Below are 27919 nucleotides of genomic sequence, written 5' to 3' on the forward strand. Positions count from 1 at the left end.
GGCTAATCAGTTCTGCAAACTGTTCCAACCTAGGATTACTGTCATGCTACTTGTGGTCAGGGCACATCTCTGTCAAACTGCATCTGCCGTAGGGATGCATTAGCTTTTCCTTTGCTTTTCCTTTGCACGGAGGAGTCGGAGGATGCGTTCATTTTTTGTTAGTTCTGCTGGCAATTCATTTGCCTGGAACAAGAAACCCTTGAGGTTAGCAGAAATGAAAGAGTATTTCCCAATCATGATTGAAAGCATTACACTCTAGAGAAGATCGTACTGGTCATTATAATGACGTGGGTTTTTTCTAGTGTTGTCTCCACCACTGTTGAAGATACCTTAGGAAACCATCTTTCAGTGTTCAAGTCTCATTTAAGTCTTCAAAACAATCCCAGAATGGAATTTGAGTGAGCTTATTTTGTGCTGATTGTCCAGGTAAATGCCCTTGGGTTCCCTATGCTTCTGCTGCAGAAGTAAAGGAGAGCATAGCTGCTGACTTTTTGGGGGAGATGGGGCAGGTCCTTATGTACTAATGTCCATAAAACTCCAAGGAGTGACTTAAAATTGTGTTATGCTGTAAGGTTGGTAATAGAACATGAGCTTGTTATTGCTTTTTTTATTTCTTGAATACAATTTTGGTAACACAAAGCATTTATGATGAAGCTGCTTCAGAAAATCAATAATTCTGTCCTGCAAATATACTCTGTCATGCCAAATGGCATGTTGTTTACAAAAGCTAAAAAAAAGAAATCAGTAGGAGAGTTTCAGCCACACACTTTCTTCTACTGCACACCCCTGCTGCTGTAGATCATTATCAGTGGCAAAAAAACCTTGTGCATTTTCGGGTTATATTATAAACCCAAAATGTCTATTAACAGAGACTACTGTGTGAGTGACATTAACTGTGCTGCCATCAAGTGGAATGATGCAGAAATTAAAAGCCAGAAATTTTATATTAAATGACCAAAATATTTACAACATATGTCCTGGATTACTTGTTTTACAAACTTTCACTCACGCAGAAGTCAATGCCAGACTATTCATTTACAGCTTAACAAACCCATATCAAACCCTCGTAGCAAATAGTTCAGAAACATGTCAGAAGAAGACATATTCACAGAATAATTAAGCATGTAATGTTAAAACACTTCACGGGATAAAACTGTGGTAAGTTTTCTATAGAAAAATTGCTGCTATCAAAAGAATGCAAAACTAATAAATAACCCTAACAGATCTATGTAAGATATGGGAAAGGTGCATGTAAATTGGGATTTTTTTATTCTTTTTTTCTTGTATGGGCAATGCCCTGAATTCTACATAGAAACATGGGCTGCCCCACCTCGATGGCACACATGATGGTGAGCCAGGACCTACCTTGTTCCTCAGGCATGGATCTGCTCCTGCCTCAAGGAGCAGTGCCACTGTCCTCACATTGCCACTCAGGACGGCTGCATGGAGAGCAGAGGTGCCATTCTAGGGAATGCCAGTGGAGGTGTTTGCACCATGCATGGGAAGAAAAGCAAAAGGCAGTGAAACAAAAGGCTTGTAAAGAACAGACCTACGAGTGAGAAAGAAGTAACATGGGAGAGACTAGGTCATCAAAGGCACAGGGTCTGAGTTAGGGTGCTGGCAGCCCCGAGTGGGATGTGAAGGACGTGATTTCAAATGCTTTAATAAAAATGAGAGTCAAGTTCACGTTACCACAGCAGTATTTCCTTTTAATAATCAGCCTTGGCAATAGATCAGAGGTGACATGAACACAGCACTTGTTTCTGCCTGGCAAAATCAGTCATTAACAAGTGAAACAGAAGCACAAGCAGTAATGGAAGCCATCTGTGCATTTTATCTTCTCTCTCTGATGATTAATGGCCTCAGTGTCAGGCAGCTGATAGGTGGGGGTTTTTATGGCTGGCCTTTTGTTTGTTTGTGGTTGCAAACTGACAGTTCAAATATGTGTGGAAATTATTTCATACTCAAAATTAATAACTAAGTTGATGCCACCTACATTTTCAAGTACATTAAGTTTGCCAATCATTTGCATGCACAGAGGCTATCAAAATATGTGATTTATGGACACATAAAATTAGGTCAGCCATTAAAAAGCAGCTTCCAAATAGCTGTTATTTTTCAAGTCACCTTATGAATTCAGAGGAAAACAAAATCAAGTAGAGAATCTGCTCACAACAGATCTTTTAGAACACTATTTTGGTGACTAAATGCAATAGAAGGATGGGTATAATGTTAAATTTGTACAGTCAAGAATAATCTACTTACAGTAGAAATAAAATCGAGTGACAAAAAGCAGAATTTCTTCTGTGATACAATGTGCTTCCTCATTCCAAGAATTAAATAATTAAATTCACAGTTTTGTTTAAAAAGATTTGTGAGTGGTATTAAGGCTAAACATTTTTTTTTCTTGACTTTTTTCAGCTCAAACTTGTATCATCTGCCACTAGAGTAGTCATAAATGACAGATTTTTCATCAGACCCTTTGTCTTCTTATGTTGTGCCTAAAAAGTCTGTGTTTCACTACTAACCTTCAGCAGGCCAAGGGTGGGAGAGAATTTCAGCAACTCTTCTATCACATTGTTGTAGCCTTTAATGGCAGCCTTCAGTAAAGCAGTGGTACCATCCTTTAAAAAAAGAGGAATGTCAAAAATGCCTTGCCTGCATTCCCCTTGCAGGGGAAGCTGGAGGGGAATAAAAAGCTGGAGGGAAACGCCAGCTCTCCCCACACATCTGAGAGGAGAGTCTCCTCTGCTCATCACCTTTGAGGGAGCGCCTCCACAGCATGTGCTGCTGGTTTTAGGGTACCTGGAGGATTGTTTCTCTGGTGAGTGAAAACTTCAGGATGAAATGAACCAGTGACACCATATATCATCTTTGTCTCTCAACTATGTGGACATTTCCATTCCCTTATTCCAGAAGGTCCCTCCAGGAAGCTGTCCCAGACACAACAGGGAAAAGGAAAGCTGTGGTGGGACTTCGCAACCTGACAAACGGGATGGACTCTGGAGGCACCAAGCCTCCATCCAGGCAGACTTACAGCCCCCAAGTGAGGCATTAAGCTGCAGACAGAGCTCAGGAGGAAGCGCTACTCACATCCCGCGCGGCGTCTCGCTCAGCTCCCCGGAGCAGCATCACTCGCACCACTTCGCTGTGACCCATCTGCGAGGCAATCCACAGGGGAGCTGTCCCGTCCTGCAAACAAAACATGACTGCTGATGGCTTCACTTCAGTGCCCTCTGATATTTTACTGCCCAAACCTACTGGATTTGATGTATATCAATTACTCAATCAAATCTTGCAAGGAGACAAATGCAAAGCTGTGTCCAAACTCATGTGGTAGGTTGGTATTGTTAGGACTGCTTCAGTTTGTGGAGTAGAGCTCCTCTTACTGCCTTATCTTGCATAGTTTGCCAGAAATATGCACTGCTCTGTGAATTAAAGCCCAGTAAGGCACCAGCCATGCCTAAAATACACAGGGAATTTTGAAACATAAGGGCTAAAGGTATCCTGTGTACTTTGAACTCTAGGTGATTAGATGGGACAGAGGACAAACCTCAGCATGCACAGGCAGATTCTGCAGCTGGGTGCCTGCACATAGGGAGTGAAAGTTGTTTACAGAAGCTAGGGAGCAATGCAAGGTGATCACTAACTATCAGTATTGAGTTACATTATCCACCCTCAGGGAATTGGGCAAAAACATCCTGCCTTACGGTGAAGGTAAGTATTTCACAAATTTTATCTTCAAAACTCCACTAGAAAACAAGGCAATTATCAAGGAATCCAGCATGAAACAATCTGCTTTGGAAAAGTCCTATTTGAACACAAAACCTCAGAAAATGCACATTCAGAGTAAGCTAAACTTTGAGATGGATTTCCCTCCCAAAGGCAAAAGTGAGTTGAAGCACTAGAAGTATTTCTCACTGCAAGTAGAATTTAGGGTTTTTATGTATTTTCCTGTTTTTGATTCTAAATGGCCTGATTCTCCAGACTCCAGCGGTTATGCAGTGCCAAACTAATTTTCATGGGCCTTTAAAAAAGGCTTTGCCTGTTTGGACTTTAACACAGAAGTGAGACCCCACAAAGCAGGGTGCCTGCTTCTGCCTTTAGGGCTTGCCAGCTCCCCTCACCACCCTCTGGAGCCTGAAGGCTTGGCTTGAAAGAGGAAGAAAAACTAAACTAAGACTTCAAAACTAGCCTTAATGAGAAGTTTCAGGAGAAATCAACTTTTTACATTAAATAAGATATTGCCACCTTAGTCAAAAAAACAGTCTCACTTCCCAGCGCCACCTGAACTTTCCTATGACTTGCTCATGCAACTCAGGAAAACATTGTTGAATCAGTTCTCTGCTTTTCATGGACTAATGAATTAATAATTTGAAAGAAACAGAAAAGTTATTTCTTCTTTTGAAATAATAATCTGGGCTTCCCTTTTTCTGATTCTGAGAAGGAACAAATGCACATCCTGAGATCTTCAGGCTTCTCAAATGTTGAAGAACAAGATCTTTTCCCACCCTTGTATAATTTCTCTGTAAATTAACTCATTGAAATTAGTGACTGAACTCACTCTGGTATATATCCTGTAAATACAAGTGTTCTTTGTGATTCAAAAATAACAAAGGCTCTCTTGTATACAGAGTATGTAATGCTAGTTTGATGGCAAAAACTGTCCCTCTCCAATTTATTTATTTTAGTGTTTTCCCCACCAGTAAGCTGGCACTTTATATTTTTCTAATCTCCCCCCACCAGAGGGCTCTAGAAAATAGCAATTGTTGCATTGAAAAAGCCTGTAAAACTTGGAAAATATCTGAGAGCAGCCTACACAATTTAATCTGCATGAAGAACCAATGCTGTGCAAATCCACTCTTGTATTTACACAAGCAATGAAATCACAAGCTCAGCATAGGAAATAAAGCAGCTTTTGTTTACTCACAGTGAGTTTGTAGGAACAACCCCTATTTTCAGGTATGAAAAGGAGCAAAAAGAGGGGCAAATGTTGAGTAATATAACTGCTACCATTAATTGTCATTAATAGTATTGCTGTCAGACATTATCCTCAGCACCTCAGCTATAGGATAGAGATAAAAGTACTTTATAAGGAAGAGTGACTGCATTGAAGGACTTAGCCTGAAGAGAAGAAAGACAGTGAAGATAATGATGGGCTCACATTGACTATGGTCAGCTTCTTTCTCTTAAGCAAACAGCATCTAGCATCTAGCACCAGGTTCATGCAATTATCTATGATATTTATATGGAGTAGATGAGCTTTCTGTCCATTTTCATGTTGGTGAACGACACAAAGCAGATACTAAGAGATCACATGAGAATTCGTGTGTAAACAGATATTAGGGCTTGAAGATGAGTCAGGAAGGAAGCGAGAACAGGGAAAGATGCAGTTCAAAAGCTACTCTCCTTTCCTCGTCCCTCTGCCCAGCCAGCAGACTGCAGATCACTACATTCCTAGAATAATTTTAAATATGCCATATGTTTGTAAGGTGCTCTTTTTTTCCACATTTGGTTACAAGCTAGTATATATGGACACCACCTTATATATCCAGAAGCCAGAAGTTCCAAATATACTCTGACTGAAATTATTAATGTTCTTTCTCTTACCCATTCACCAATGACTTCATCTTGCAGCTTTGAATCTCAACTTTTGCTTATGGCTTAAAGTTTTAGAAAAGGTCAGATTAGGGTGGGAGGTGAAAGAGCCCTCAGATTTCCAGGGGCAGGCAACCTCTACTCTCAGGCTACTCAGTATCATATCCTCCACTGCTCTGCCTATTAGTCCACTTGCACTACTACAACTAATTTGCCAATAGCAAATTTCTTGCTTGCTGAAGTATGGTTTTACTGGCTTACATGTATGTGTAATTGCATATCAAGTGCTAAGAAAAAAGTCATTAATTTTCAGGTTATTTTGAATCTGCTTATCCAGCCAGAATAAAGCCTGTTGGGACACAGACTTCCAAAACAGCATTGGCAAAGAATCTTACAGCTTTGTTTTGTAAGTTGAAGAAGCATAAAAACACCTCCTGTAGCAGGCTTCAGACATTGCCCCCAGCTCTGTCTAGACAAAAAGATGACAAAAGAATTCCTGCCCAGCTCCTCAATTTTGGCAAGAGCAGAAGGCAATTACAACCCAAGAGAAAGGACATTGCCAGGGAAGAAACTTTCCAGGAAGCTTCACTATTTGGTCTTGTGAGAACTGAAGGGCTTGCACGTGGACAGCCAGGACGATCCAAAATGCTCTGTGGTGTCAGATATACCCCCATGGGATGGGAGGTGGGATACCAGGCTGAGGGGGAACTGGTACCCACCACAGCAGCAGCAGGAGACATAGAAGGCAGACACGTGTGTGCAGGTCTGTGGCTTAAGCCACCAAATTCCCTAGGTAGAGAGGAAAACTTGGACACCATGAGGAAGGGGAAGATGAACTCACACCTGGCACCCTGCAGCCCTGTATTTGAGGTAATGTTGCCTGGAAAAGTTTTCTACCACAGTGAGAGCAATGTAGCTCGTAAATGAGAGCGAGAGTTGTCTGGCATCGAAACCGCTCCTTTTAGAGCTACATTCCTCATGACCAACACACCCGCTTCTTGCAAAGCACAAATCCATTTGTTAGGAAGAAACAGACTGAAGTCCATCCAACCATTACTTGACTAATTAAACAGTAAAAATGTTCCATTTGTTAAGGAAATGTTTCAGATTACAGTGGGTCCAAATACAAATGCCATGCACTTATCCAGGCGTAATCTTAGCAGGGATCGGAGGTACCCTCAAGCAAGGAAGGTCTGTCCTGCTGGAGATGAAACAGAGGAGCCAGGAGGAGCATTCACACAGAGACTAGTCTTTGCCTCAACTAAGATTTAAAAATGCCTCGTGAAACATTGTGCTGTAGAAATTGGATTAGAGAGCTAAAAAAATAATGTCAGAAAGAATTAGCTGCATTATAATTACAGATACAGAAAGCAGTTTTAATGGCAACAGGGTTCAGCCAGATCTAAAGATCCCCAAGCCTATTTTGACTTACTCAAAAGGCATTAATGCATACCTTGGTCCCTCCTTCTACATTGAAACTTTAGACTTAATTAACAGCTTTTAACATTTCTTAAGCTTTTTCTAGGGAGACAGTGTGGAGGCAACCTAGGAGCAGCTAATGCATCAATTCAGGGGCCAGCTGCCAGCACAGCTCTGGTACTCAGAGGTGGGGCTAGGGGCAGCAGGAAAACTGTTTCAGTTAAGGCCCTTAAAATACTAATCCTTTTTCCACAGCGAGGAGTGTACAAAGACCTACACACGCAGAAGCATATAGATCAGTGTCTGTTGCCAGGCTATGATTTGTCAGGCTTTTGGTGCAGATGAAAGGAAATACTGCAAATACCTGGCAGAGCTTGTCTCATGCCACGTTGTCCACTGTAATTAGAGTTTTCACACTCATTTGCTCTTGCCTGCTGCTTTTTCGCTTGCTGCAGTCAGTGATCACAGCCACCTGGCTGACATGCATGACTAATTACAAGGACAAGACCTTATCCCATCAATTTCAAATGTGCAGTGAAGACCCAGAACAGCTACCTTGCCTGCAGGCTTTCAGCAGAACACAGGCAAGGGTCTCTTCAAGCAGGTAGAGATTCCTGAGAAGCTCCATCTCTAACCAGACATTTCTATGTGCTGTGTGTAAAGCTAGCTGTGCAACTCCACCTCTAGCTGTTTAGGTGCTGATTTTAGAGTCAAGAAACAGCTAAACAGTTAAGAAACCCTTTTATTTGGAAAGCAAGAGAGCTTTCATACATGTCTCTGTATACCACCTATGTTTACCTATCTCACAGTTTTAAAACCTAGAAAGCCCCTTGCACCCTCACCTAACTCCACCATCCAGTGATGCACAGTGGACCCAGCCCCTGACCTTCCATCAGGAATCTCTGAACCAGCCACAAATCTAGCTCACACTTCCCATTTAATGATCAAACAGCAGCCCTACTGCTTGCAGAGGAGCTAATTTCATGGTTACAGCTGCCACTGGTTGTATGCGTTAGCAACATCAGGCCCACTAGAGTGACTAGCTGAAAATGGGGAGAAAAGCTTTCCATATGTATCAAGAACTTCCAGAGATGAAGGCAAAACTCATGCTTGAATTTCAGAGTGCACAGAAATGACACAAAGTAAAACAAACAAATAAACAAAAGTTAAACTAAAAATAAAAGGACTTGTCAAAGATGAACTTTGACACCAAAGCCACATCCGAAGGTCTGGAGATTTCAAATTTAGTACTGCCTCCTCCCAGAGTGCCTAGATTTTCAAAAGCTTTTCAAATAATTTTCAAAAGGACTCAGGGATATTGTAGGCTGTGTAGACCCTCAAAAGTAATGTACAACACAAACAGATTGGTAGTTGCAAGAGGCAGTGCAAGACCCTTACATCAACATTCCATACTGGATGGAGGATGCGTGTGGTTCTAACCCGTTTAAAGGAGCAGTCAGTGGTTTGTTCTGCTCTAGAATCATAGCATCCTTTAGGCTGGAAAAGACCTCTGAGTCCAACCATTAACCCAGCACTGCCAAGTCCACCACCAAACCATGTGCCCAAGTGCCACATCTACACTGTCTTTTAAAAACCTCCAGGGATGGTGGCTCACAGGCTGTAATGTGTAGATGTGGAGCAGAGCTTTCAGTTTCAATTCTTTCAGAAATGACTTAGGTATTGACTTTAAAATCATGTTACCACAAAATCATGTTACCCAGAATGTTGACACAGCCACAAACTGCCTTCCAATGAAACAGCTCCACAGGAACCAATGTCTGGAGAAAATTCCAGTGTTCATTTTCATAACTGTAAAATTAGAACCCAGCTCTGCCCTGAAGTGTTGCTCATACCTGTCGTGGCTGGTTGACTTTTGCTCCTGAAGAAAGCAGCAATCGGATGACATCCAGATATCCTCCTTGTGCCGCCAGGAAAATTGCAGAAGCTCCATCCTAAGAACAAACACATCAGTCTTACACTGCATTGAAGTGATGCCATTTTTCCACACAAAACCAAATCAAATTGAATTAAGTTCTCAGTCTTTAGTCATTATGCTTTGTAACAGCAGATATACAGCCATGCTCAAGAAATAACTACCAAAATGCAAAGTCCAGTTCATAATAAACTGTGGCGTCATTTTCATTCAGTATGCACAAATACTGGCTCCCATCATATTTCAAATCCAGCATTAAATCCTGTGTCTGGAATACTAAGAGTCTAGTCCTTTGATGTGGGATTTGCATCCTCTGAACCTGGGAGAAGCAAAAAAAAGAATGATCAAAGCAATTCTTATCTCATTTGCTGTGCCTATGTTGTGCCAAAGTAGAATGCAATATGGAGATTGTTTACCCAAAGTGATGGTGTTTTGTTTCCTTGGCCTGTCAGGGCCAAGCACGTGTGTGTGTGTTGGGACTGTTGGCTGACAGTCACGAGATTCTGTGCAGTTCAGTGCCTGGCAGATTCAATTTAGATGTAATGTAATATAGTCTAATGTAGAATAGAATAATATAGTATAATAAAGATAGAGTGATGTAGAATAGAATAATATAGTATAATAAAGTATTTAATTAGCCTTTTGATATAAATGGAGACCTCCTCATCCTTTCTCCCCCTCGTCAGGGTTGCTTTGTTTTACTATATTTTGAGGCATTGAGCTACATAATTAGAAATTAGCTCCTGTACAGCAATACAGGTTCATTTAGCTTTTATATGATCATGCAGAAGTGTTCTGCTACATGGTGGAGACATGTCAGGTACTTTGCAAGATTACAGACCCCAGCACTGAAGGCTGCCCTTGAGGCTGAACGAGTAAGGCCTGTGCCATACTGCTGTGCCACTTCAGAAACCACCATGCTTCTGCTCTGGCACATCTTGTAGAAGAGCCTTCACCTGTAATATAGTAATCTAAAAGTATTTAGTAGCCATATCAGAAACCAGAATTTTCCTGCAAAAAGCTTGTGAAAGAATAAATTGTGAACAAATACAGTGTTGTATTTTTCTTTGACATGTCTTTCATATGCAGATATCCTCAGAATTTTACTTCAGAGAAACCCCTTCCATAGGAAAAAAAATTGAAAGTCATATTTCATTAAGTGTTTTTGATGGAACATTTTCAAACAGCATTATAATCCATCTAACCAACTATAAGTAGAAATCTGTATTGAGGGTGGGACAGGTGTTTACCCACCCTACATCCACAGCACTAAGCACAGGATGTGCTAGGACAAGTTTTCCCAGGAGGTGAGAATCTTTTCGTTTGAATAGAGACGGGAATTAACTCCTATACTGCATCTCAGATGTGCAAGTACACCTCTCAAGACAACTCAGGCAGGTGCTGATCACAAAATACAGGGCATTTTAGTGGAAGCCTGCTGTTGACCTTGTTGGCATATCACTATGTTGGGACTAAAAGCTGTTGTCTGCAGAGAGAGCGTGTGCAGCTACTCCTCCAGCTGAAAAACTCAGCACAGACTTGGTGAAGCATGAGGTGAATATAGTGCCCCAGGGACTGAATTTAGGATGTTTGACATTGATTTCAAGACAAATGTCCTGGTAAACAAAAGAGGTCTCTGCTGGAATTATTAATGCCTGTCCCTGGGCCCTCTGATGGGCTGTTTTCTCTGGTTGCTGTATGAGTAGTTGAAAAAACCTGGCAGTACCAGAGCCAGAGAACACTCTCCTCCAGAGCCAGAGAACACTTCAGTTTAGAAAGTAAACAAGCCTGTGTAATATAAAAAAAGCTCTTTATTATAGGAACAATCAAGATGGAGAACCTTGCATTCACTGACACCTATTTGATTTGAATGGATGCTGTAATGAGAATGCTGTTTTGAGGCTACAAAGCATTTTTGCAAGAAATACTATTTAGTTAGAGTATTCTTTTGTCTCTTGCTCTCCTGACCCCTCACATGAGTCAATTGAAGATTAAAACATCAATCTTGATGGTTTTGGGAGGAGTATCCAAATGTATGTGCAAAATCTCTCCCTTTTGGCTGCCAGTGAAACTGCCATCCAGATACCACTTGACAAATGCAGCTTGGCCCATAGAACGAGCTAGACAACACTTTTTTTCAAGAGATCATATTCTTATTTTGTTACACAACTATTTCTGCTGGCTTTGCCCAATGTCTGTGAGCAATAAAAGTACATTTTAAAATCCAATTGCAAATATTGCTCATCTCCAGCAGAGACAACAAGGAAGTTATTTTACTGCCTTGACCTCTGGGTAAGAGTCTGCAGGTGTGGCAGCATAGCTATTTTTAAACTGAGTGGCAGCCCCTGGGATTACCCTGTAAAGGGATGAATCACTGCCCTCAGATCAGAAAGACAATTTGCACAACAGCAAGGGTAGAACTACCTTATGTATAAATGAGGGGTGAGGCAACACTGAGGTGGGGATCCCCCTATGACCACTTCTGTAGTCACCAGCTCTCAGCTCCCCTGCAAGCCAGCAGGGAGTGCAAGAGCATCCTGCAGATCCAAAGCCAATGGAAACAGCTGAAAGAACTCATATATCTCAGAGAAACAACTTCCTCTTTGTCAGTCTTGAGTGCCCTGGGGTAGGAAAGAGTGGGGTGGGAAGCAAAAGCAAAATCTGCTACTTGTTTCTGTTGAATGCCGAAAAGCTCAACTTATCTATGTCTCTGTTGGAGTAAATTAAATCCAGAGCTTCATTGGTACAATCCAACTTTCAGAAAAGTCAACTAAACAACATCAGTTCAGCCACTTTAACCTTACTTTGCCCAAAACACTGGCAAACTGGAGATTCACAAATACCAAATAGCATCATTTTAATTGATATTTTAAAAAAAATGCTTTGATGTAATTTAAAATTTTTAAATTTTGCTATTCTTTCTGGCAGAAAACTAATGTACTTCAGAGGCTCTAGAGCTATTCACTCTCCTGCAAATCATGGTAGAACATGACATGCTTTTTCATCCAAGGCTAATGGGTAGCACAAGTCTGTTCCATATTTGGTACATATCCTCCATACAGATCATGAACCAAAAGACAGCCAAAGAATCTTTTCTGATTTTGTGCTACTTCTCTCAGCATCACAAAAAGCAGACAGTTAACAAAATCCACATCTTAGAGGAACAGAGTACTATAAAACTGCAGTGTTTGGCAAATGCCTGTCTGTGCTGGAGCCAGGATGTCTGCTGTTGTCCAAGCAACAGCACATTTGTTCCACCACCACCATTGTCAATATTGTGTGCGTCAAATAACTCACATAGAGTTGATCATGAATGTTGGCGCCGTGCTTCAGCAGAGTTTCCACTACTTTTGCATGCCCGTACTGACAGGCAGCCAGCAGAGCTGTGCCTCCATCCTGTGAAAACAAAAAAGAATGGGTACAGTCAGGTGAGAGGTCAGATGCTGGGCTGAACTTCACCATAAAAAAAAAAAGAGCCAAACTTTAAGACTTTTCAGAATTTGGCCCACAGCAGTTCTGTGATGAGTAGCTACTGAATCTTTCATGACTTTAATGCCAAGTGTTGACATGTAAATCTTTCAACTTGGCTCAGTCATTATATAAATTTTTCTCCTGAGTTTTTTTAGGGAGGGAAAGGAATGAAGAAAATTCTGTTTTGCGTTCCTCATCTTCTGCCTTGTCATTAGAAGCTTTGTTCCTTTCACAGCTTCAAGCTCCTCCACGTTTCTTCCTTTTACAGCCAAATTCCTCATGCCTGCCAAACTCTTCCACCAATGGAAGGACAGCACACCTTTCCACTGCTCCAGAGTCTGTTGATCATCTGCTCTTCTTTGGCCAGAACCTTGTGCCCTGTTTTGTCCTGCCTCTCATCGGTGGCTTGTTGGCCTGAAGCTGAGCAGAGAGGAGGCATTTTAAAGTGTGGTAGCTGACTGTGAAAGTGTGAGTCTGACCACAGGCATGACCACCAGTGAAAGCATTGTTACTGCTGTGCTGAGAAGCGATCCCTGCAAGTGGGATCAATCCCAGGCAGCTAGAGTTACTCCACATCACCACTAAAGGGAGACCTAGGCACATGCATCAAACCTCCTTGTAGAAACGTTCCCTTGGGAGCCAGCTGAGAAGGGAAACACCTCAGTGTCAATGGTGATTGACTCCAACCAGCTCAAACAACTGAGACAACAAACGTGGGTCTTGCCATCTTAAACTGTGCTGTGCCCCGCTCAGAAATTACCAGTATTTCAGACACAGCTATGCAGAGAAAGTTCTTGTCATCTGCCTGGGATGGCACCAGGCCACAGTGCAAAGATGATGCACACCCCAAAATGCTCCCACCACAGGTCTTCACTCTCCTCCCTAGCCTTCTCCCAGTCTCAAGCCTCTCCTTCACAAAATAATCTAAAATATTTAATCTAAATGGTTTCTAGAGCTGCTATTAATGTGGACACAAAACTGTGCTTTGGCCTAGACTTCTTCTCTGAAACAACCCCAAAGTTGTCTGAAATTTTCCACACAGACAGATATCCACAACAGAAGTTGCATCTTGAGTGACCAAATGTATCTTTTATAATGAGAAGTGCCAATCAAATTTATTAATCAATGGTGCAATTTCATGGCTGTAATAGCCTGGTGAAAATTCAAGCTCTGACATGACTGAACTAACCCTCAGACACTGTTTATAGCTACCCCCAAAACTGCCACAACATTGAAAAGAAAAGAAGGCTTGGGTGTCAGCAAAGCCAGAGATGTGAGGCTGTTGTGTGACAACCTATTAATTGCCTATTAATTCTGGATTATTTGACTAAGTACAGTGTGTAATCAGGTCAGTGGAGTTAAGTTTCTCTTATGAGAAATTAGACTTTCCTGCCAAATTAAACTACTGTAACTTAATGGGAACTGCTGGAACAAAACACAAAAGCAATAACAATTGTTCTTGGATTAAAAAACACCTTATACACACTTAAAAGACAATGGAAAAGCTAATAGCTTCATGTAACCTATTTCCTCTCTCCAGCCAAGTGAAAGCCACTTTGTTCAAGGGGTGATTTACTGGATCAAAGGGCTATAAACAAAACAAAACAAAACAAAAAAACCCAGAGAAATTTTTAAAGACATTTTCCCTGAACAGTGTTGAGAGAGAAAGGTTAGTGAATCAAGAAGAGAAACTATGCTATCCAGACTGAAGGTTCTCTGTGGAGAGGTATGGAAGGAAAAGTTTTAGGAAGCTTAAAAATATTAAAGTTCCATGTATGGATGGTAAATAGACATGCTCAGTTGGTTGCATCTGGGAAAAGGTTGTTTGCTACTTTATGGTCAGGCTTTTGTTTTCTAAAATTCTTGTTTTCTCCATAAACTCCTGTTATTTTTAGAATATTGTTTGGTTATTATCATAATTTCCGTAGGGAACCAAGTGACAGGTCCCAAATAAAAAGCAGGCCTGCAGAGCTAACCCCAGCTAGCACAGCAGAGCTGAAGCGCAACACTTGGAATCCCAATGTGTGATCCCACCTGGGGAGATGTGACAGCTTGGGGTTTAAGAATGGCAACATTCTCTCAATATATGTCTAATTAATTCAAAAAGGGGTTCCTGACCAAGTGTTTGGTTCAACCCAGTGAACAGTTTTAGACAAATTCTTTTTTTCTTTGCAAGAGTAACACAATTCCAAAATATGCCAATTGGATCTTTCAGACTAAAGTGACCAAGTTTTCCTAGATCAGTCTGATCAGAGTCCAGGGGTTAGAAGAGGATCATTGGATGGTCCCCAGTTTCATCTGTCCACTCTGAATCAAATATTTACTGAGGCAGAGAGAAGTGGGTAACAATTCCTGGGCTCAAAGACCTGGTCCCTGATCAGGAGGACAACTGAGCTCTAAGACCTGCTCTACTGTCTGTCTGATATATAAAGCTGAACACATTCAACAGAAGGGATTGGGATTCCTCTGCATGTTCTGAGCTGGGGGCACCACTGTGAAAAATTAGATTTACATCTTTCTGTAAGAAAGGGAAGCTGGCGGCAGGAAACTTTTTCACTGACCATGTGATAAGACAGCACTTAGTTAAATCAAGGAATTGTCAAACAGTGCAATGGTTTATTACTCAGTCCTCCTCTTGCCTTGAGCTTCCATCTGGTTTTCTCTTACACTTTACACCAGCAAGCTCTAGCTGAAGACCCCCAATGCTTTACAGACCATAGGGAATGCAGATAAGTTGTGGGGAATTAAAAAAAAAAATTAAATGATGGAGTTTTAACATCCCTTTCAGACATGTGATTACCTCTTTCCTTTTTGGCTTCAGCTAAGGTAAGTAAAAGGCTGAAGCAGCGTCTTTGGTACTGGCAAGCCTCTTGGAAACTCTGAGCAGGGCAGCAAATGGGAGCTGGCCATGTGAGCAAGCACTGAGGGGCTCCTAGGGCTATCACCCCTTCTGTAGTGGGCAGGAGGCCACTGTGCAACCTCTTGGAGATGGCACATTGCCTTGGGTTCACTTCTTGCTCATATCCTGTTTTCCTGACACAATGAAGCTTCTATTAATCCTGCACTGCAAATATTTCCAGCTCAGATAGGAGCTGGACTTTTCTCAGCTACCTCTGCAATTCTTCCCCTGAAACTATTTTTCTGCCCTCCCCAGGGTCTGCCCTCCTCACTGTCAGCACGTAACAGCAGCTGCTGATCTGCCGTGAAAATACTTGGAACAGCAGTACTGGGTAAGACCACACTAAGTGGTGCAGACTTCTCTATTTGCTGACCCCTTTCTTCTGTCATCAACACCTGAAACAGCTTAGAATTGTACCTTGTTTAACCATCTCTTAAAGGCAGTACAGAGGATGAGAACTGATCTTCTGCAATCACTGCCTGCTGAAAAACAGCCTCTGACACACTGCTCAACCCGCAGTACTGCTTGGAAAACGTGCCACCATGCTTTTAAAGATCTCACATGCTAATCACATCTATCAGAATAAAGGAAAGAAAAATTCAACCTATGTTAAATATTTATATGGATGTCAGACTGGGACAGTGCAGAATAATATGAATGAATAATATTGTATGTAATAATTATGTAATCATTAACCTTCAATAGTACTATTCATTCTCTTTAGAACATCAGCATTTATTGCAAATTACTTTATTACAGTATTTTAGAATAGTTTTACTTTGCCTGCCATAGCAAATACAATTCTAACGATACAAGGCTTAACAAGAATTGCATGCCTGTATCTCCAGAATTCTCATATATGAGTAACAAATGTAGTAATCACAGTTTACAGATAAGTACATGAAAAAGATGTTGGGCTTTGCATTTCCTTAGTTAAGTCTCTGTTTTCTAGGATGCATTCAATTTGTGTGCTTATTCCAAATTCATGTAGTAATTTATAATAGAAATATACATATTCTTTGCAAAGGGATTAATTTTGCACTGCCCTTTAAAAGCAGGATCAGCTGTATCTTTTCCAGTGGTGCTCCCAAATGAGTGTCCTACTGAGAAAACGCCTTGTCCCTAACCTGAAAAGGTGTATTTTATCAATTATATTGTTTCTGGGGTTTGGGAGGGATAGAGGAGCCTGTCACCTTGGTCACCTGTTAAGAGAATAATGGAATTATTCCAAGCTACGAAAACCACATTATTAAATCAGAAGATTGAAGATATGGACTGTCCACGCACTACACCTGACTGGTGCCTCCTGCCCAGGCACACGCTGGGTGATGCTGCTGGAAAATCATCTCACACACACATCACACACCAGCTTCCCATGTTACACCCATTGGGAGCTGGTGATATCTTTCAACCAGCTTGTCTGGATGCATCAGAAAGCTGTGGCCTGGAGAGGAAGAGCAACCAGCAGCTTAAAAGATACTCGGGACTGGCATATGGGCCAAGTCAGGTCTGGGTTCAGAAGCAGGGTCAGGCAGGAAAAGAGGGTCTGGAATGAAATTTGCAAGGTGAGCAACAGTAGACCCGAAACTTGCATTTGTCCAAAGATGGAAGCCATTTGGAGCAGCTGGACATAGGAATATTCTTTTATAATTTAGATTTTTGCTCTCTTTTATCTGTCCTAGTGTTTCACATCAATATATTTTGCATGCTTCATAAAAGATTGTATATTGCAATGAAGGATCAGACAATTTCAAGCCTGCTGTTCACCTCCTGGATCAAATCTTGGTCTCTTCACAGACTCCTAGTTTGCAGGCTGTGGAAAGACTGAGTGAAGATGTAACTTCAACTAACTTGAAGATGTCTTTCTAGAATGAGGTACTGAGGTACTGAGCCTCTGACTTGCCAGCTGATTGCAAGGGAAGATGACCCCTCTGAATCTTGCTAACCCCCACCCATATCCTGAGATAAAAGTAATTTATTTTAATGTGCAACCTTTCCCAAGAAATTTGTCCCACATGCGATTATCCAGCACTGTAAGATACAGCTGTTGTATTTAACACTGCAACCTCCTGCACTGCCAACTTTCACAGCTGCACTCCATGTTGTGCTAAACAGCCACAATTTCATTCATGCTTTTATTACTGGCTGCTGCTGCGGTCAGAGAGTTGCTCACCACAAGCACAGCTCCCTGGGGTATCAGAATCCTACTCAATGGGCATGTGTGAACTCTGGTCACAAAACAACAGGATTTGTAGCCCCTGGAGCATAAGGAGCTGAGTTTCTGATGTTCCATCAATTCCCTTGTATTTAGAGCCTGTATTTCCAGGGACTCCAGAAAACTGGTATGGGTTGAGAGAATCATTCAAATCACTGACTAAAATATCTTGAGAAATTGATTCTAACAAGATTTTGGAAAAGGACCTGCCTGAACAAAGAAATAAAAACTCTGAGGTGCATTTCATCTTCTCGTCCCAGATGGGAAGGTGGGAATTTAGGGGGAAATGAAGGCATTATATTCTTATGTATCTAATGGTGGCATGCAGGGACATTCCAACGTTGATGAAATGTAAGTTCTATGCAACCAGAGTACATAAACACCTAAATCAGGATCCTACCTGGTATGTGCAAAGAGACCCTTTGATCCTGTACTGGAGGATAATTTATGAAGAAAGACTGATATCACTGTCAAGGGACCTTGATGAATTTATGTCATTAAGTCTAGGTATGAAAATCTAGTCTAAAGTTAATATATCACCATGTGTTGTATTACTCAAAAATGTTCACATGAGGAAATTTCATCATCTTAACACTTCCCTGTCATGTTTCATGTGAATACAAAAACCCAGCCTTGACTGTCAGAGTGTATCAGCATGCAAAAATAGACCCATCATCTTACTTTATTCTTAAATTCAGTGGAGGCTCCAAATGAAAAGAGAAACTTCACTACATCATTGTGGCCTTGCTGTGCAGCAAAGAACAGAGAAGTTGCACCTGACTGTAAAGGAAAAATGCATTAAAATAGTAACAAACACATAACACACTTGACTGAAGTACAGACATTTCAAATTAAAAAGTATTGAGCTCAATCAGTTGAATATCAGCTGAAAAGACATGATGAATTTGAAGACTCCAGAGGACACCAGGTATCCTAACTCAGTCTTCTTCCCATTGCACTGAAAAATCTGTCCAGCACCATACATTTGGGAGGGAGGGGAGGAAAGGAAGGAAGGAAGGGAAGGAAGGGAGATAGATGCAGGCTTTTCTTACTTTGGGCTCTCTTACCCCATGTAGAAAGTACAGGAATTGGGAGCTAGATGTGAAATTCACTCCAGTGCCCAAAGCCTTTACAATAGCATATGGCCCCACTTAGATAATTTCAGAGCCCACTCTCCTGGCCACATTTATGGGACTCTCACTTCCCTGAGCTTTACAGCAACTTTAGAGAACAAGAGCACTGGTTGGAGTAACACCATTTAGTTGCAGAACAGTGCCATTGGTCTTTAGCACTTAAACTTCATCTGTTTTGCTCCCTTTCTGCAACAGAGTGATTTTGGAGGCTTTCAGTGTTTTTCCTTTTTGTTGGCTTGTTGAATCAGTATTTCCTGAGTGATAATCAAGAGCAGCTCCATAAAAGTGTTCTTAACTTTTTCTTTTGTTGCTTCTTTCCAAGCAATGTTTACCTAAGGGAAGGGACATATTTAAGTACATGTTTTGTTCGAACAGGACCCCACTGAAAGACACCGACAATCATGGTTAGAGCAAGTTTAGGCCAGTAAGTGCAAAGACACCTACATCATCAAACAGGGCATTCACTGACTCAGTAACTTGCAGATGTCAGCATGAGATTAATGCTTTGGTTCCAGGTAACCAAAGAAAGTAAGAAACCTTGGCTTGTACCATTTGAGCAATGAGCACACTGCTGTCCTGCCACCATTGCATGGCCTGCCCCATCCCATGTAGCTTCATGCCCTCTTTAAACTGTTCTTCTCTTAAAACCAATGGTTGTCCCACAACAATTCTGCTCTTTGCACAGCCAACACGCAGACCAGAGCAACTGCAATCCTTACAACTGCCTGCATGGAATATGAGTGAAAGGCAATGTCCCAAAAAAATCAGTTGCTGATGTCCCTTCCATGCTGATGTCATGGTGCAAGACAATTCTTGAATGCCAAGCAGAGATGCAGGAAAGGGTATGGGTGATAAAGCTGTGCGACTGCTAGAGATGAGTTGGCTCAGACTAAAAGGCAGAAACTCCAAAACATACAAAATGAAAAAAAATCCTTCTGCTAGCAATGGCATCCATTCTGTTTTAATGACCAGGCTGCAAATCAAAGGTAAAGGTCTTCTTATTATTTATCCCATCTGGAGATCTGTAAACTGTTGTGCCAAAAAGTAAACCTGCAAACACATAAATGGAATAACTCTGGGGGGGGTTACATCCCAGATGTAACTGACCCTCACCAACCAGATGTGCTGAAGATGCTTGATATGTTGTTATAAATGTACCTCTGGCATCTGATTTTCTATTGTAAACCCCAGATATCTGATTCCCTGATGTCCTCGGAACGGAACCCGTTATACATGTTATAAATACACTATACAGCAAGTGACAAAGAAACAACTGGCAACAAGCAGCAGACAACACTCTTATTATTTGTAACAAACCAACAGTCACTTAATCAAGCCCTGTTTGAATCCTACCTCTCTCTGCAGATTGATATCTGCTCCTTGCAACACCAATTCCCGTACACAATCTATGTGGCCATAGTAAGAGGCTACCATCAGAGCTGTTGTGCCAAGCTGGGAGTAAGGAAAAACAAGTCAGTACCTTCAACAGACACCTACAGCAATGAATCAGGCTGTCTGGATGAGACAGCATCTCTGCCAAAAAGCTGGAGGAAGCTTATGATACCTTATTGTCCCAAAATAAATGCAACAAGTATAAAAAGAATGGGGTTTGTTTCTAAACAGCTTTTTTTCCCCCTCTCTTTTTAAGCAGAGAATCCCAAAGTTCTTTTCATCATTTCCAGAAGAATAACCTCAGACACAGGAGATGAGTGACTCAGCTGAGTCACTTAGAATTCTGAGTCATAGTCAGGAGAAGGGGCTGGGTGGTTTGAACAGTAATTCCCTATCCAAATAATGAGAGCAAACTCACTCAGTGACTCTTCACATTATAAGAGAGAACTTTCTGTACAGAAATCTGTGTTCAGCTCCCTCAGTACACTATAAGGTCACTTCCAGGGAAAGAAGTAAGATTTTTATATATGCAGTGTATGGACAATATGAAGAAACCACGTGCATAAGGATGAAACACATCCTTCAAAACCATTCACACTTAAAGAAGGAATGGGTGACATTACAAAAAACAAACATGAGGTCTTAATTGTAAAAAAATAATTTAGTCTAGAAAATGTGTATGTCTGATACAATCATTAATACAATGCAGTGTGAAATTTCTTGTCCAAAGTTAGCCTTTTTTTGAGAAAAAATGAACAGTAGTGGCTTTATTTTTTCTTACTGATCTCTGTCCTTTTTACTACAAGCCTCTATTTGAACAACCTTCCCTCTCTTGTCAGAAGGACAGTCATAGCACCAGCTCCAGAAGTACTGTAGGACAAAGACTTGCCTACAGGGCAAAAATGGAATGAAAATGAGCAGATACGTTAAAGTCAATGGGCTTAGAAAATCTCTTACACTTTGAAGGTATTCAAAGTGAGAGAAGCTGTGGCAAGTTCATGTTTTGGTTGGAAGTGGCATTAATCCTTACCAACACCAGCATGACTCTGTGTCAGTCAGTCCCAATGCCAAACAAAAGAAACCTGGAACTTCTCACCCTCCTTTTCACCTTGCTCTTTGGCTCAGATTAGCACAATCAAGTACCTCACCATGCACTGTAGGCAGGATAGAAAGACCTGCTCATTATCTGTGTTATCAACCCATTTCCAAGCTCAAAACTAATTTCAACCCATGTCAGTCACAGTAAGGAATGTGTCTGGGCTCCTCTTGCTTGGCAATCTTGTGCCTTCATGTTGGTGCCCAGTCCAGAGATTGGGTGGAGAGGAAGAATTTAGGAGGCCAGCAGTTGTTCTAATTATGAGGAGGTCTGTTAGCTGACGGAATCATTGCTACCTGGGCTCAATTCAGCCAACTCTTTGCTGTGATCTATTACTACAATGACATTTCTTTGCAAAGAGAAGCCTGAGGTGCTAGGGATGTGTGTTTTTAATGTCAGCACCACAAATAACTGTGTAAGACACATTTTTGAGTGCTGGCAAATTCTTAACCCCTTGCCACTGATGTAAATCATCACACTATTTTATCTATTTTATCTTGCTTGATTACTGACAGGAGAAGGTTTTCAATCATCCTGAAGTACCATAAGACATTCATATGTTTCATGTTAGATCCCTACTACACCCTCTGCATGGTGGGCTATGGAAAGTGATGCAAAATGAGTGCTGTGGCTGTAGGTGCATTGTGTGCATACGCTGTCTTTGCAGTCCACATCTACTCGCCCACTGTTCAGCAGCAGTTGGAGGAGAGCCAGGTTTCCTTTTCTTGCAGCCCAAAATGCAGCATTGGCAAGTGGTGTTTCTTTCTGGTGGAAAAAAGGAAAAGAAAAAAAAAAAAAAGAAAGCAGAAATAAATCACTTTGGGAATTACACTGGGCAAGCACACACATTGCATACATTCTGCATTCAAGACAGGAAAGTTTCAGCTTAATGTGCTGTTTTTTCAAACTCCCAGAGCATGGAAAGGAAGCTAATTTAATTTTTTTTTGCAATTAAAGAGACCAGTCTTCCTGTGCTTCCTCATGTTATTTCAAGTCTTCCTTGTGTCCATGGCAGTCTCTTAGATTGCTCTGTAATAAGAAATGATGATGATCCAGATCCACAGGGAAACAGCACAGAAAACAACATGCCCAGTGATGCCTGTATTGTCTGCTTCTATGGTGGGGCTGGCCATACTTAGGCTGAAGCATCCTGCTGACATGTCCTGCTGCAGGACATCCTCTTGGTTTTCAGATTAGCTCTCTGTCATCTCCTTCTTTTCTGCACACAACGTTCCAATACAGGAAAAGTATTGCTCATGCATCTTCCAGACTGCTTGTTCAGCCTCCTGCCTGGAATTAACACCCTGGGACTGTGGGCATGTGCAATATCTCCTGGGCAGGAGTGAATGATGACTGCTCCAGCACAGGAAAAGGGCAGAATGAAAAGACATGGCCTTTGCTCCCACCCTCTTTACCTAATCGATGCAGACAGCTGCCAGTATTCTGCCTTGACAGGTAAGCTCTGTCCGGGATGAAGTGTGGGGGAAACACCATGATGGCAATGATATGTATCCTAGAGCAGGCTCATGCTGTTGATTTTTTTAATAAGGGCCCAAACCACCTACAGAGGTGTAAAACATCACTCCACCAATAGTCACACCAAAGCAGAGTCAAAAATACCCAGGGGCATTGCTTTGCAGTGAACCCTGACTTCAGGATAACCCAGAGAGAGTGCAGAGTGGATATTAAAGTCAATAATCCAGCTTGAGAAATTACACAGGCACTTCTTGTCTAAATGTCAATGCACACATGTAATGTGGCAGGGAATCAGGATTCAATAGTTTTATGCTTTATAATTAAAATGCACAAATACAGCACAGTTTAAATTGCTTCCTTCACTGACATGAAGACAATAAACTTTGCAGAAACCAGCAGACACATGAATCATGAATCTGAATCTATCACAGGTCTGTCACACTGAGCACTTTCCATGGGTTCCATTTTTAATATTAATAGGTTGGAAAATTGGCAGCTGTTTCAGATGAGAGATGTTCCAACCATTCAATAAACTATAAGTCACTTCCTATAAATTGATAGTGCTATTTCTTGTACCAGCACTTGCAGGGGCAGGAGTCTGAAAATTTTAGCAAGCACAATAAGCGAAATTCTGATCTTCTTTTCACAGCTGTTGCATTTCCCTGGAGAATGTGTAGATAATGTTGATTAAGGTAGAGACAGCAGTTTATACTCTCCTTGCTGGCAACACTGTAGTGTCTTCCTATCTTTGCCCTTAGAACCACTAATATTTCATGTAAAAGCAAACAATTGACCTAAACACACAGGGCTCATGTTGCCCTTTCTGCACTGATTTATTAGATAGACATTTATTTAAAAAGCTGGCAGGAATATTGTCTTGTTGACTTTGTTATTATGATATTCACTGGAAAGCTATTGCAAAAGAATTATGTTTAGTCTTTACAAAACGGACAATCAAATTCTTTACCTTTTATTGTCCCAAACTATGCCTTAAAGTTTTAGAAGATTTAGAGGTATGGCAATACATCCATAAAGGGAAATATTTATTTAATCCACTCCAGTTTTAACTACAAGGGCACAGTAGCAGACTGAATTTTATTATGGCTCTTCATACACCCCCACTTTCACTGGACAGGTGACCTAGAATCCATATCCAGGAAATCCTTACCTGCTCTCACCAGTTCACATGAGAAGAGAACTAAATGTCCAGTGTGACCCTGGATGGAGAAATTCAAAGTCTTTGGCTTTATGAGTCATAAATTCCTACCTCTTTCTTCTCTCCTCTAAGTCCTACAGTAGCCCTCCAGCAGAGTTGTCCTTATACTTTGGATCAGACTCAAGGAATGGAAGAATTCTTCAGTGCACCAAGGACAAAAACCAAAGTTTTTTCCGACTCCTATTAAGCACTTTTAATTCTCCTTGTGCCTCCGTGTTGCTTGGGATCCCTTGTATAAAAGTAGAATATACTGCACACTCAGACCATCAACCATCCAGTGATTGTATTAAAAAAAATCAGATGCAAATCTGAGCTATTGTATGTGTTAAGATGAATGAAAATGCAAAATAATTCAGATGATCTGGGCACCTGTCAAGTACAGCCTCATTGTGTACTGTGTGGCAGTTTATATCTCTGGATCTATATCTCTGTGATCTTCATTTTCATCAGCAATACTGACAGCACTGGTAGGCAAAATGTAAGACAGCACTTTGGGGTTAATATTCCAATTAATTTAATTATTTTTAGCAATAAATGGGTTTGTAGCTGCAGGATGTGACTGCTGTTGTTCGGTTGTGAACTCAGTCATGTCTCATCAGATACTTCCTAGGGAGAGGTAATGTTGAATTTCAAAAGATTAATCAGACAAAATTTTTATGTAATTCCTATCATAAAGCTAGTCTGCTCCCAAAGCATCCTCAAAGTAAACAACTGATCCTCAGCACTGACAGTCTGGAAGCACAATGTAATAAACATTTGAAAATTATTAGCTAATAACTTTCATGAAAATTGCTTGTTTCATTATGTCACTTGTGCAAGCATCAGCAACATTCAGGATAGAAGTTCCTTCACTTCATCAAGTTCTCTAAAATTTTATTTTAAAATCTGGCTGTGCTAATAATTTTGATTGGTTGTATGCTTTTATGAGAGCCCAAAGATGAAAAGCTGGCATTATATTCATGCTGTATTGACATTGGAAAAAACACTTTTTCAAAAATGGTCTAGAGGAAAATATATATTATAAATCTGACAAAACCATTTCTCTGCAGGGATACAGAAAAAAAAAAAAAGAATTGTGCTAAGGTATCTGTGTCATTTCAGGAATATTGAGGGGGAAAATATAATTTAAATGCTGTGACCACCAGCTCCTGCTCCCTGCCCTACCTTTAATTTGCTGTTTGCAGAGAAAGCGCAGGTGACAGTGGGGTGACTGCTGAGGAGGAAGAGTGCAGTTCTTAAACAGGGAAAGAAAAGGGGCAATAGACAAAGAGAAAGAAAAGAAAGGAGAAAGAGAACGCTAGTCCACCCACTGGCTTGTGCTGGCAAAATGCAAGAAATTTCCTTTTTCTTTCTTAGTTTCCAAACCAAGAAAGGAGAAAGAACACTAGTCCACCCATTGCCTTGTTCCTTGTGCTGGCAAAATGCAAGAAATTTCCTTTTTCTTTCTTAGTTTCCAAACCAGTCCTAATGGGAAGGAGGAATTGAGTAAAAAGTTTAAAGAAGAACTGGAAATCAGGATCAAGCATGATGGAAAAGGCTAGTGCAACTTAGGAGCAGAGTTCTCTATTAGATAGCAATATATCCTCCATGAAGGATCCTGATAAAAAGGAAAGGTGATTCAATATATAAATGTTGTTTCTGAGTAAAAAGTTTAAAGAAGAAGAAGAACTGGAAATCAGGATCAAGCATGATGGAAAAGGCTAGTGCAACTTAGGAGCAGAGTTCTCTATTAGATAGCAATATATCCTCCATGAAGGATCCTGATAAAAAGGAAAGGTGATTCAATATATAAATGTTGTTTAGTCAGGCAAAATGTGGCAGAAGAGAGGACATTTGTGTGAGAAAGAAAGATAAATGCTATGCCATGGCTAAGTAGGATAATAAGATGGAAAATGTGAACAGCCTGTGGCAAATAGTAAGAATCCAAGTTAAGTTCATGATCTGAGAGAAAGAGAAAATGCCAAAAAAATGTCACAGGAAAGGGAGAGAAAACAGAGAGAGGGAGGTATGGTCTGCAGTTCTTCAGAGGGAAGGGAAAGCAGTGAGCTACTTTGAACAGGAAAACTTGAGGGAATACAATGTGAGAAACAGGGCACAGAGAAGGAGCTGATAGGGATAGAACAGAAACTAAGACCTGAAGAACAAGTTAAAGAAACAAGGAGGCCAAAAGAGGATAAGAAAGAAAAAGGAGCTGGCATCACCAGGAACATGGGGCTATTAGGGTGGATGCTTGTGAGTAATGAAGGTGGGAAAAAACTCAGGCAGAATGAAGGGACAGAAAAACTGGGGAAAAAAAAAAAAAAAAAAAAAAAAGGTGAGTAATGAAGGTGGGAAAAAACTCAGAATGAAGGGACAGAAAAACTGGAAAAAAAAAAAAGAAAAGAGGTGTGAGACCAATGCAGGACCAAAAAGGGGATGACCACAGAGACTGCAGTCCAGAAAGCCAAGTGTATCCTGGGCTACATCAAAAGAATCAAGACCAGCAGGATGAGGAAAGTGATTCTCTCCCTCAATTCTGCTCTGGTAAGACCACACCTGGAGTACTATGTTCAGCTCTGGGGCCCCCAACATAAGGATGTGGACCTGGTGGAGCAAATCCAGAAGAAGGCCATGAAGATGATCATGAGAAAGCACCTTTCCTATGAAGACAGGCTGAGGGAATTGAGGTTGTTTAGCCTGGAGAAGAGAAGGCTCTGAGGAGACCTTAGAGCAACCTTCCACTGGCTGAACGGGACCTGCAAGAGGAGAGGGACTTTTTACAAGGGCATGTGGGGATAGGACAAGGACAAATGGCTTTAAACTGGAAGGGGGTAGGTTTAGGGTGGCCGTGTGGGGATAGGACAAGGACAAATGGCCTTTAAACTGGAAGGGGGTAGGTTTAGGGTGGATATTTGGAAGAGATTCTTTACTGTGAAGGTGGTGAGCACTGGAACAGGTTGCCCAGAGGAGCTGTGGATGCCCCATCCCTAGAAGTGTCCATTGTCAGGCTGGAAGGGGCTGCCTGGTCTAGTAGAAAGTATCCCTGCTTATGGCAGAGGGATGGAACATGATGATCTTTAAGATCCCTTCCAACCCAATGCATTCCATGATTTCACCACCTAGTGTAAGACTGAGCTACCCCTGGAGCAAAGGTTCTCTGCTGCCTCCATGGGAACCACCTGCTGCACCACCACTGAACAGACACGGTGACATCGAAGCACCAGCATTCCAGGGGGGAGATATCCTGACAGGAGAGAGGCAAGTACAGGGAATAATCCATCAAATCAAAAAATGCAACACAAGCAATATGGCAAAGGACTGGCACTGAGCTGCTGATCAATAAGAGAAGGGCAAGCACAGCATCCCGAAAGTGCATAACAGAGAAGATGTACATCCATCATAAATATTATCTGTTAACATCATTAGTAAATTGCTGCTTGCTTCCCTCTTTGCCAAATAACCTTATTAATCCTCTCCTTACATTAAAAAACTTCTTTACGGCAATCATTTGAAATGACTGCTCTTGCGTGGGTTTGGATGGAAGAAGTACAAAAAGTGACGGGAATCACAGCTGGCAAAGGGAACGAACCAGTGTGGCTTCAGTGGCCACCACAGCCTGAAAGGAAGAGCACGGATAAAGACTGCCTCCTAACTATTACACAACCAGCACCAGCAGAGATGGTCGCAAAAGTGAGGAGGAGGCTCCTGACTGCACCAAAACCCAGAGCACAGAGCCCGGCCACCCCCGAGCCAGAGTGAAGCTCCACGGAGGCTCGCAGTTTATGTAACACAAGGCACGCACCCTTTTGGGGCTGTCAGCTGTGAAAAGCGCCCGCTCCATCAGCCGCCACCGCAGTACTCCCGGGGCACCCCAAAGCCCGGGAAGGACGTTACTGCTTTCTTTCCTTCCTCCCTACACCACCCTGGTTTTTCCTAAAAAAAAATAAAACAAATCAATCCCCAAATCACGGATACGACAGAGCGTTCCACGGGCTGCCGGCATGACAAGCGCAAAGCGGGAACCCAAAGGCGCATCCCCCCGCCCCTCTCCCCTTGAGGCGCCCGGCTCACCTTGAACGACATCCTGCACAT

At 41.5% G+C, this 27919-nt stretch overlaps 1 protein-coding gene across 2 annotated transcripts; it reads right to left on the bottom strand.

The window, feature by feature from the left end:
- Positions 1-99: 99 nt before the first annotated feature.
- ANKRD29 (ankyrin repeat domain 29) lies at positions 100-27919 on the bottom strand. 2 transcript variants are annotated; one of them, XM_041399387.1, is made up of 10 exons: positions 27899-27919; positions 21811-21921; positions 20022-20120; positions 18217-18315; positions 12248-12346; positions 8871-8969; positions 3094-3192; positions 2529-2624; positions 1366-1464; positions 100-183 (listed from the first exon to the last, which is right to left on the bottom strand). In XM_041399387.1, the coding sequence occupies exons 1-10, from the start codon at positions 27917-27919 to the stop codon at positions 100-102; spliced, it is 906 nt and encodes a 301-aa protein (XP_041255321.1). The 2 variants fall into 2 exon arrangements, with proteins under 2 accessions (XP_041255321.1, XP_041255322.1); XM_041399388.1 differs by lacking the exon at positions 1366-1464.

Source organism: Onychostruthus taczanowskii, unplaced genomic scaffold (genome assembly GCF_017590055.1).
Source record: "Onychostruthus taczanowskii isolate IOZ18803 unplaced genomic scaffold, ASM1759005v1 scaffold16, whole genome shotgun sequence".
NCBI classification, from domain to species: domain Eukaryota; kingdom Metazoa; phylum Chordata; class Aves; order Passeriformes; family Passeridae; genus Onychostruthus; species Onychostruthus taczanowskii.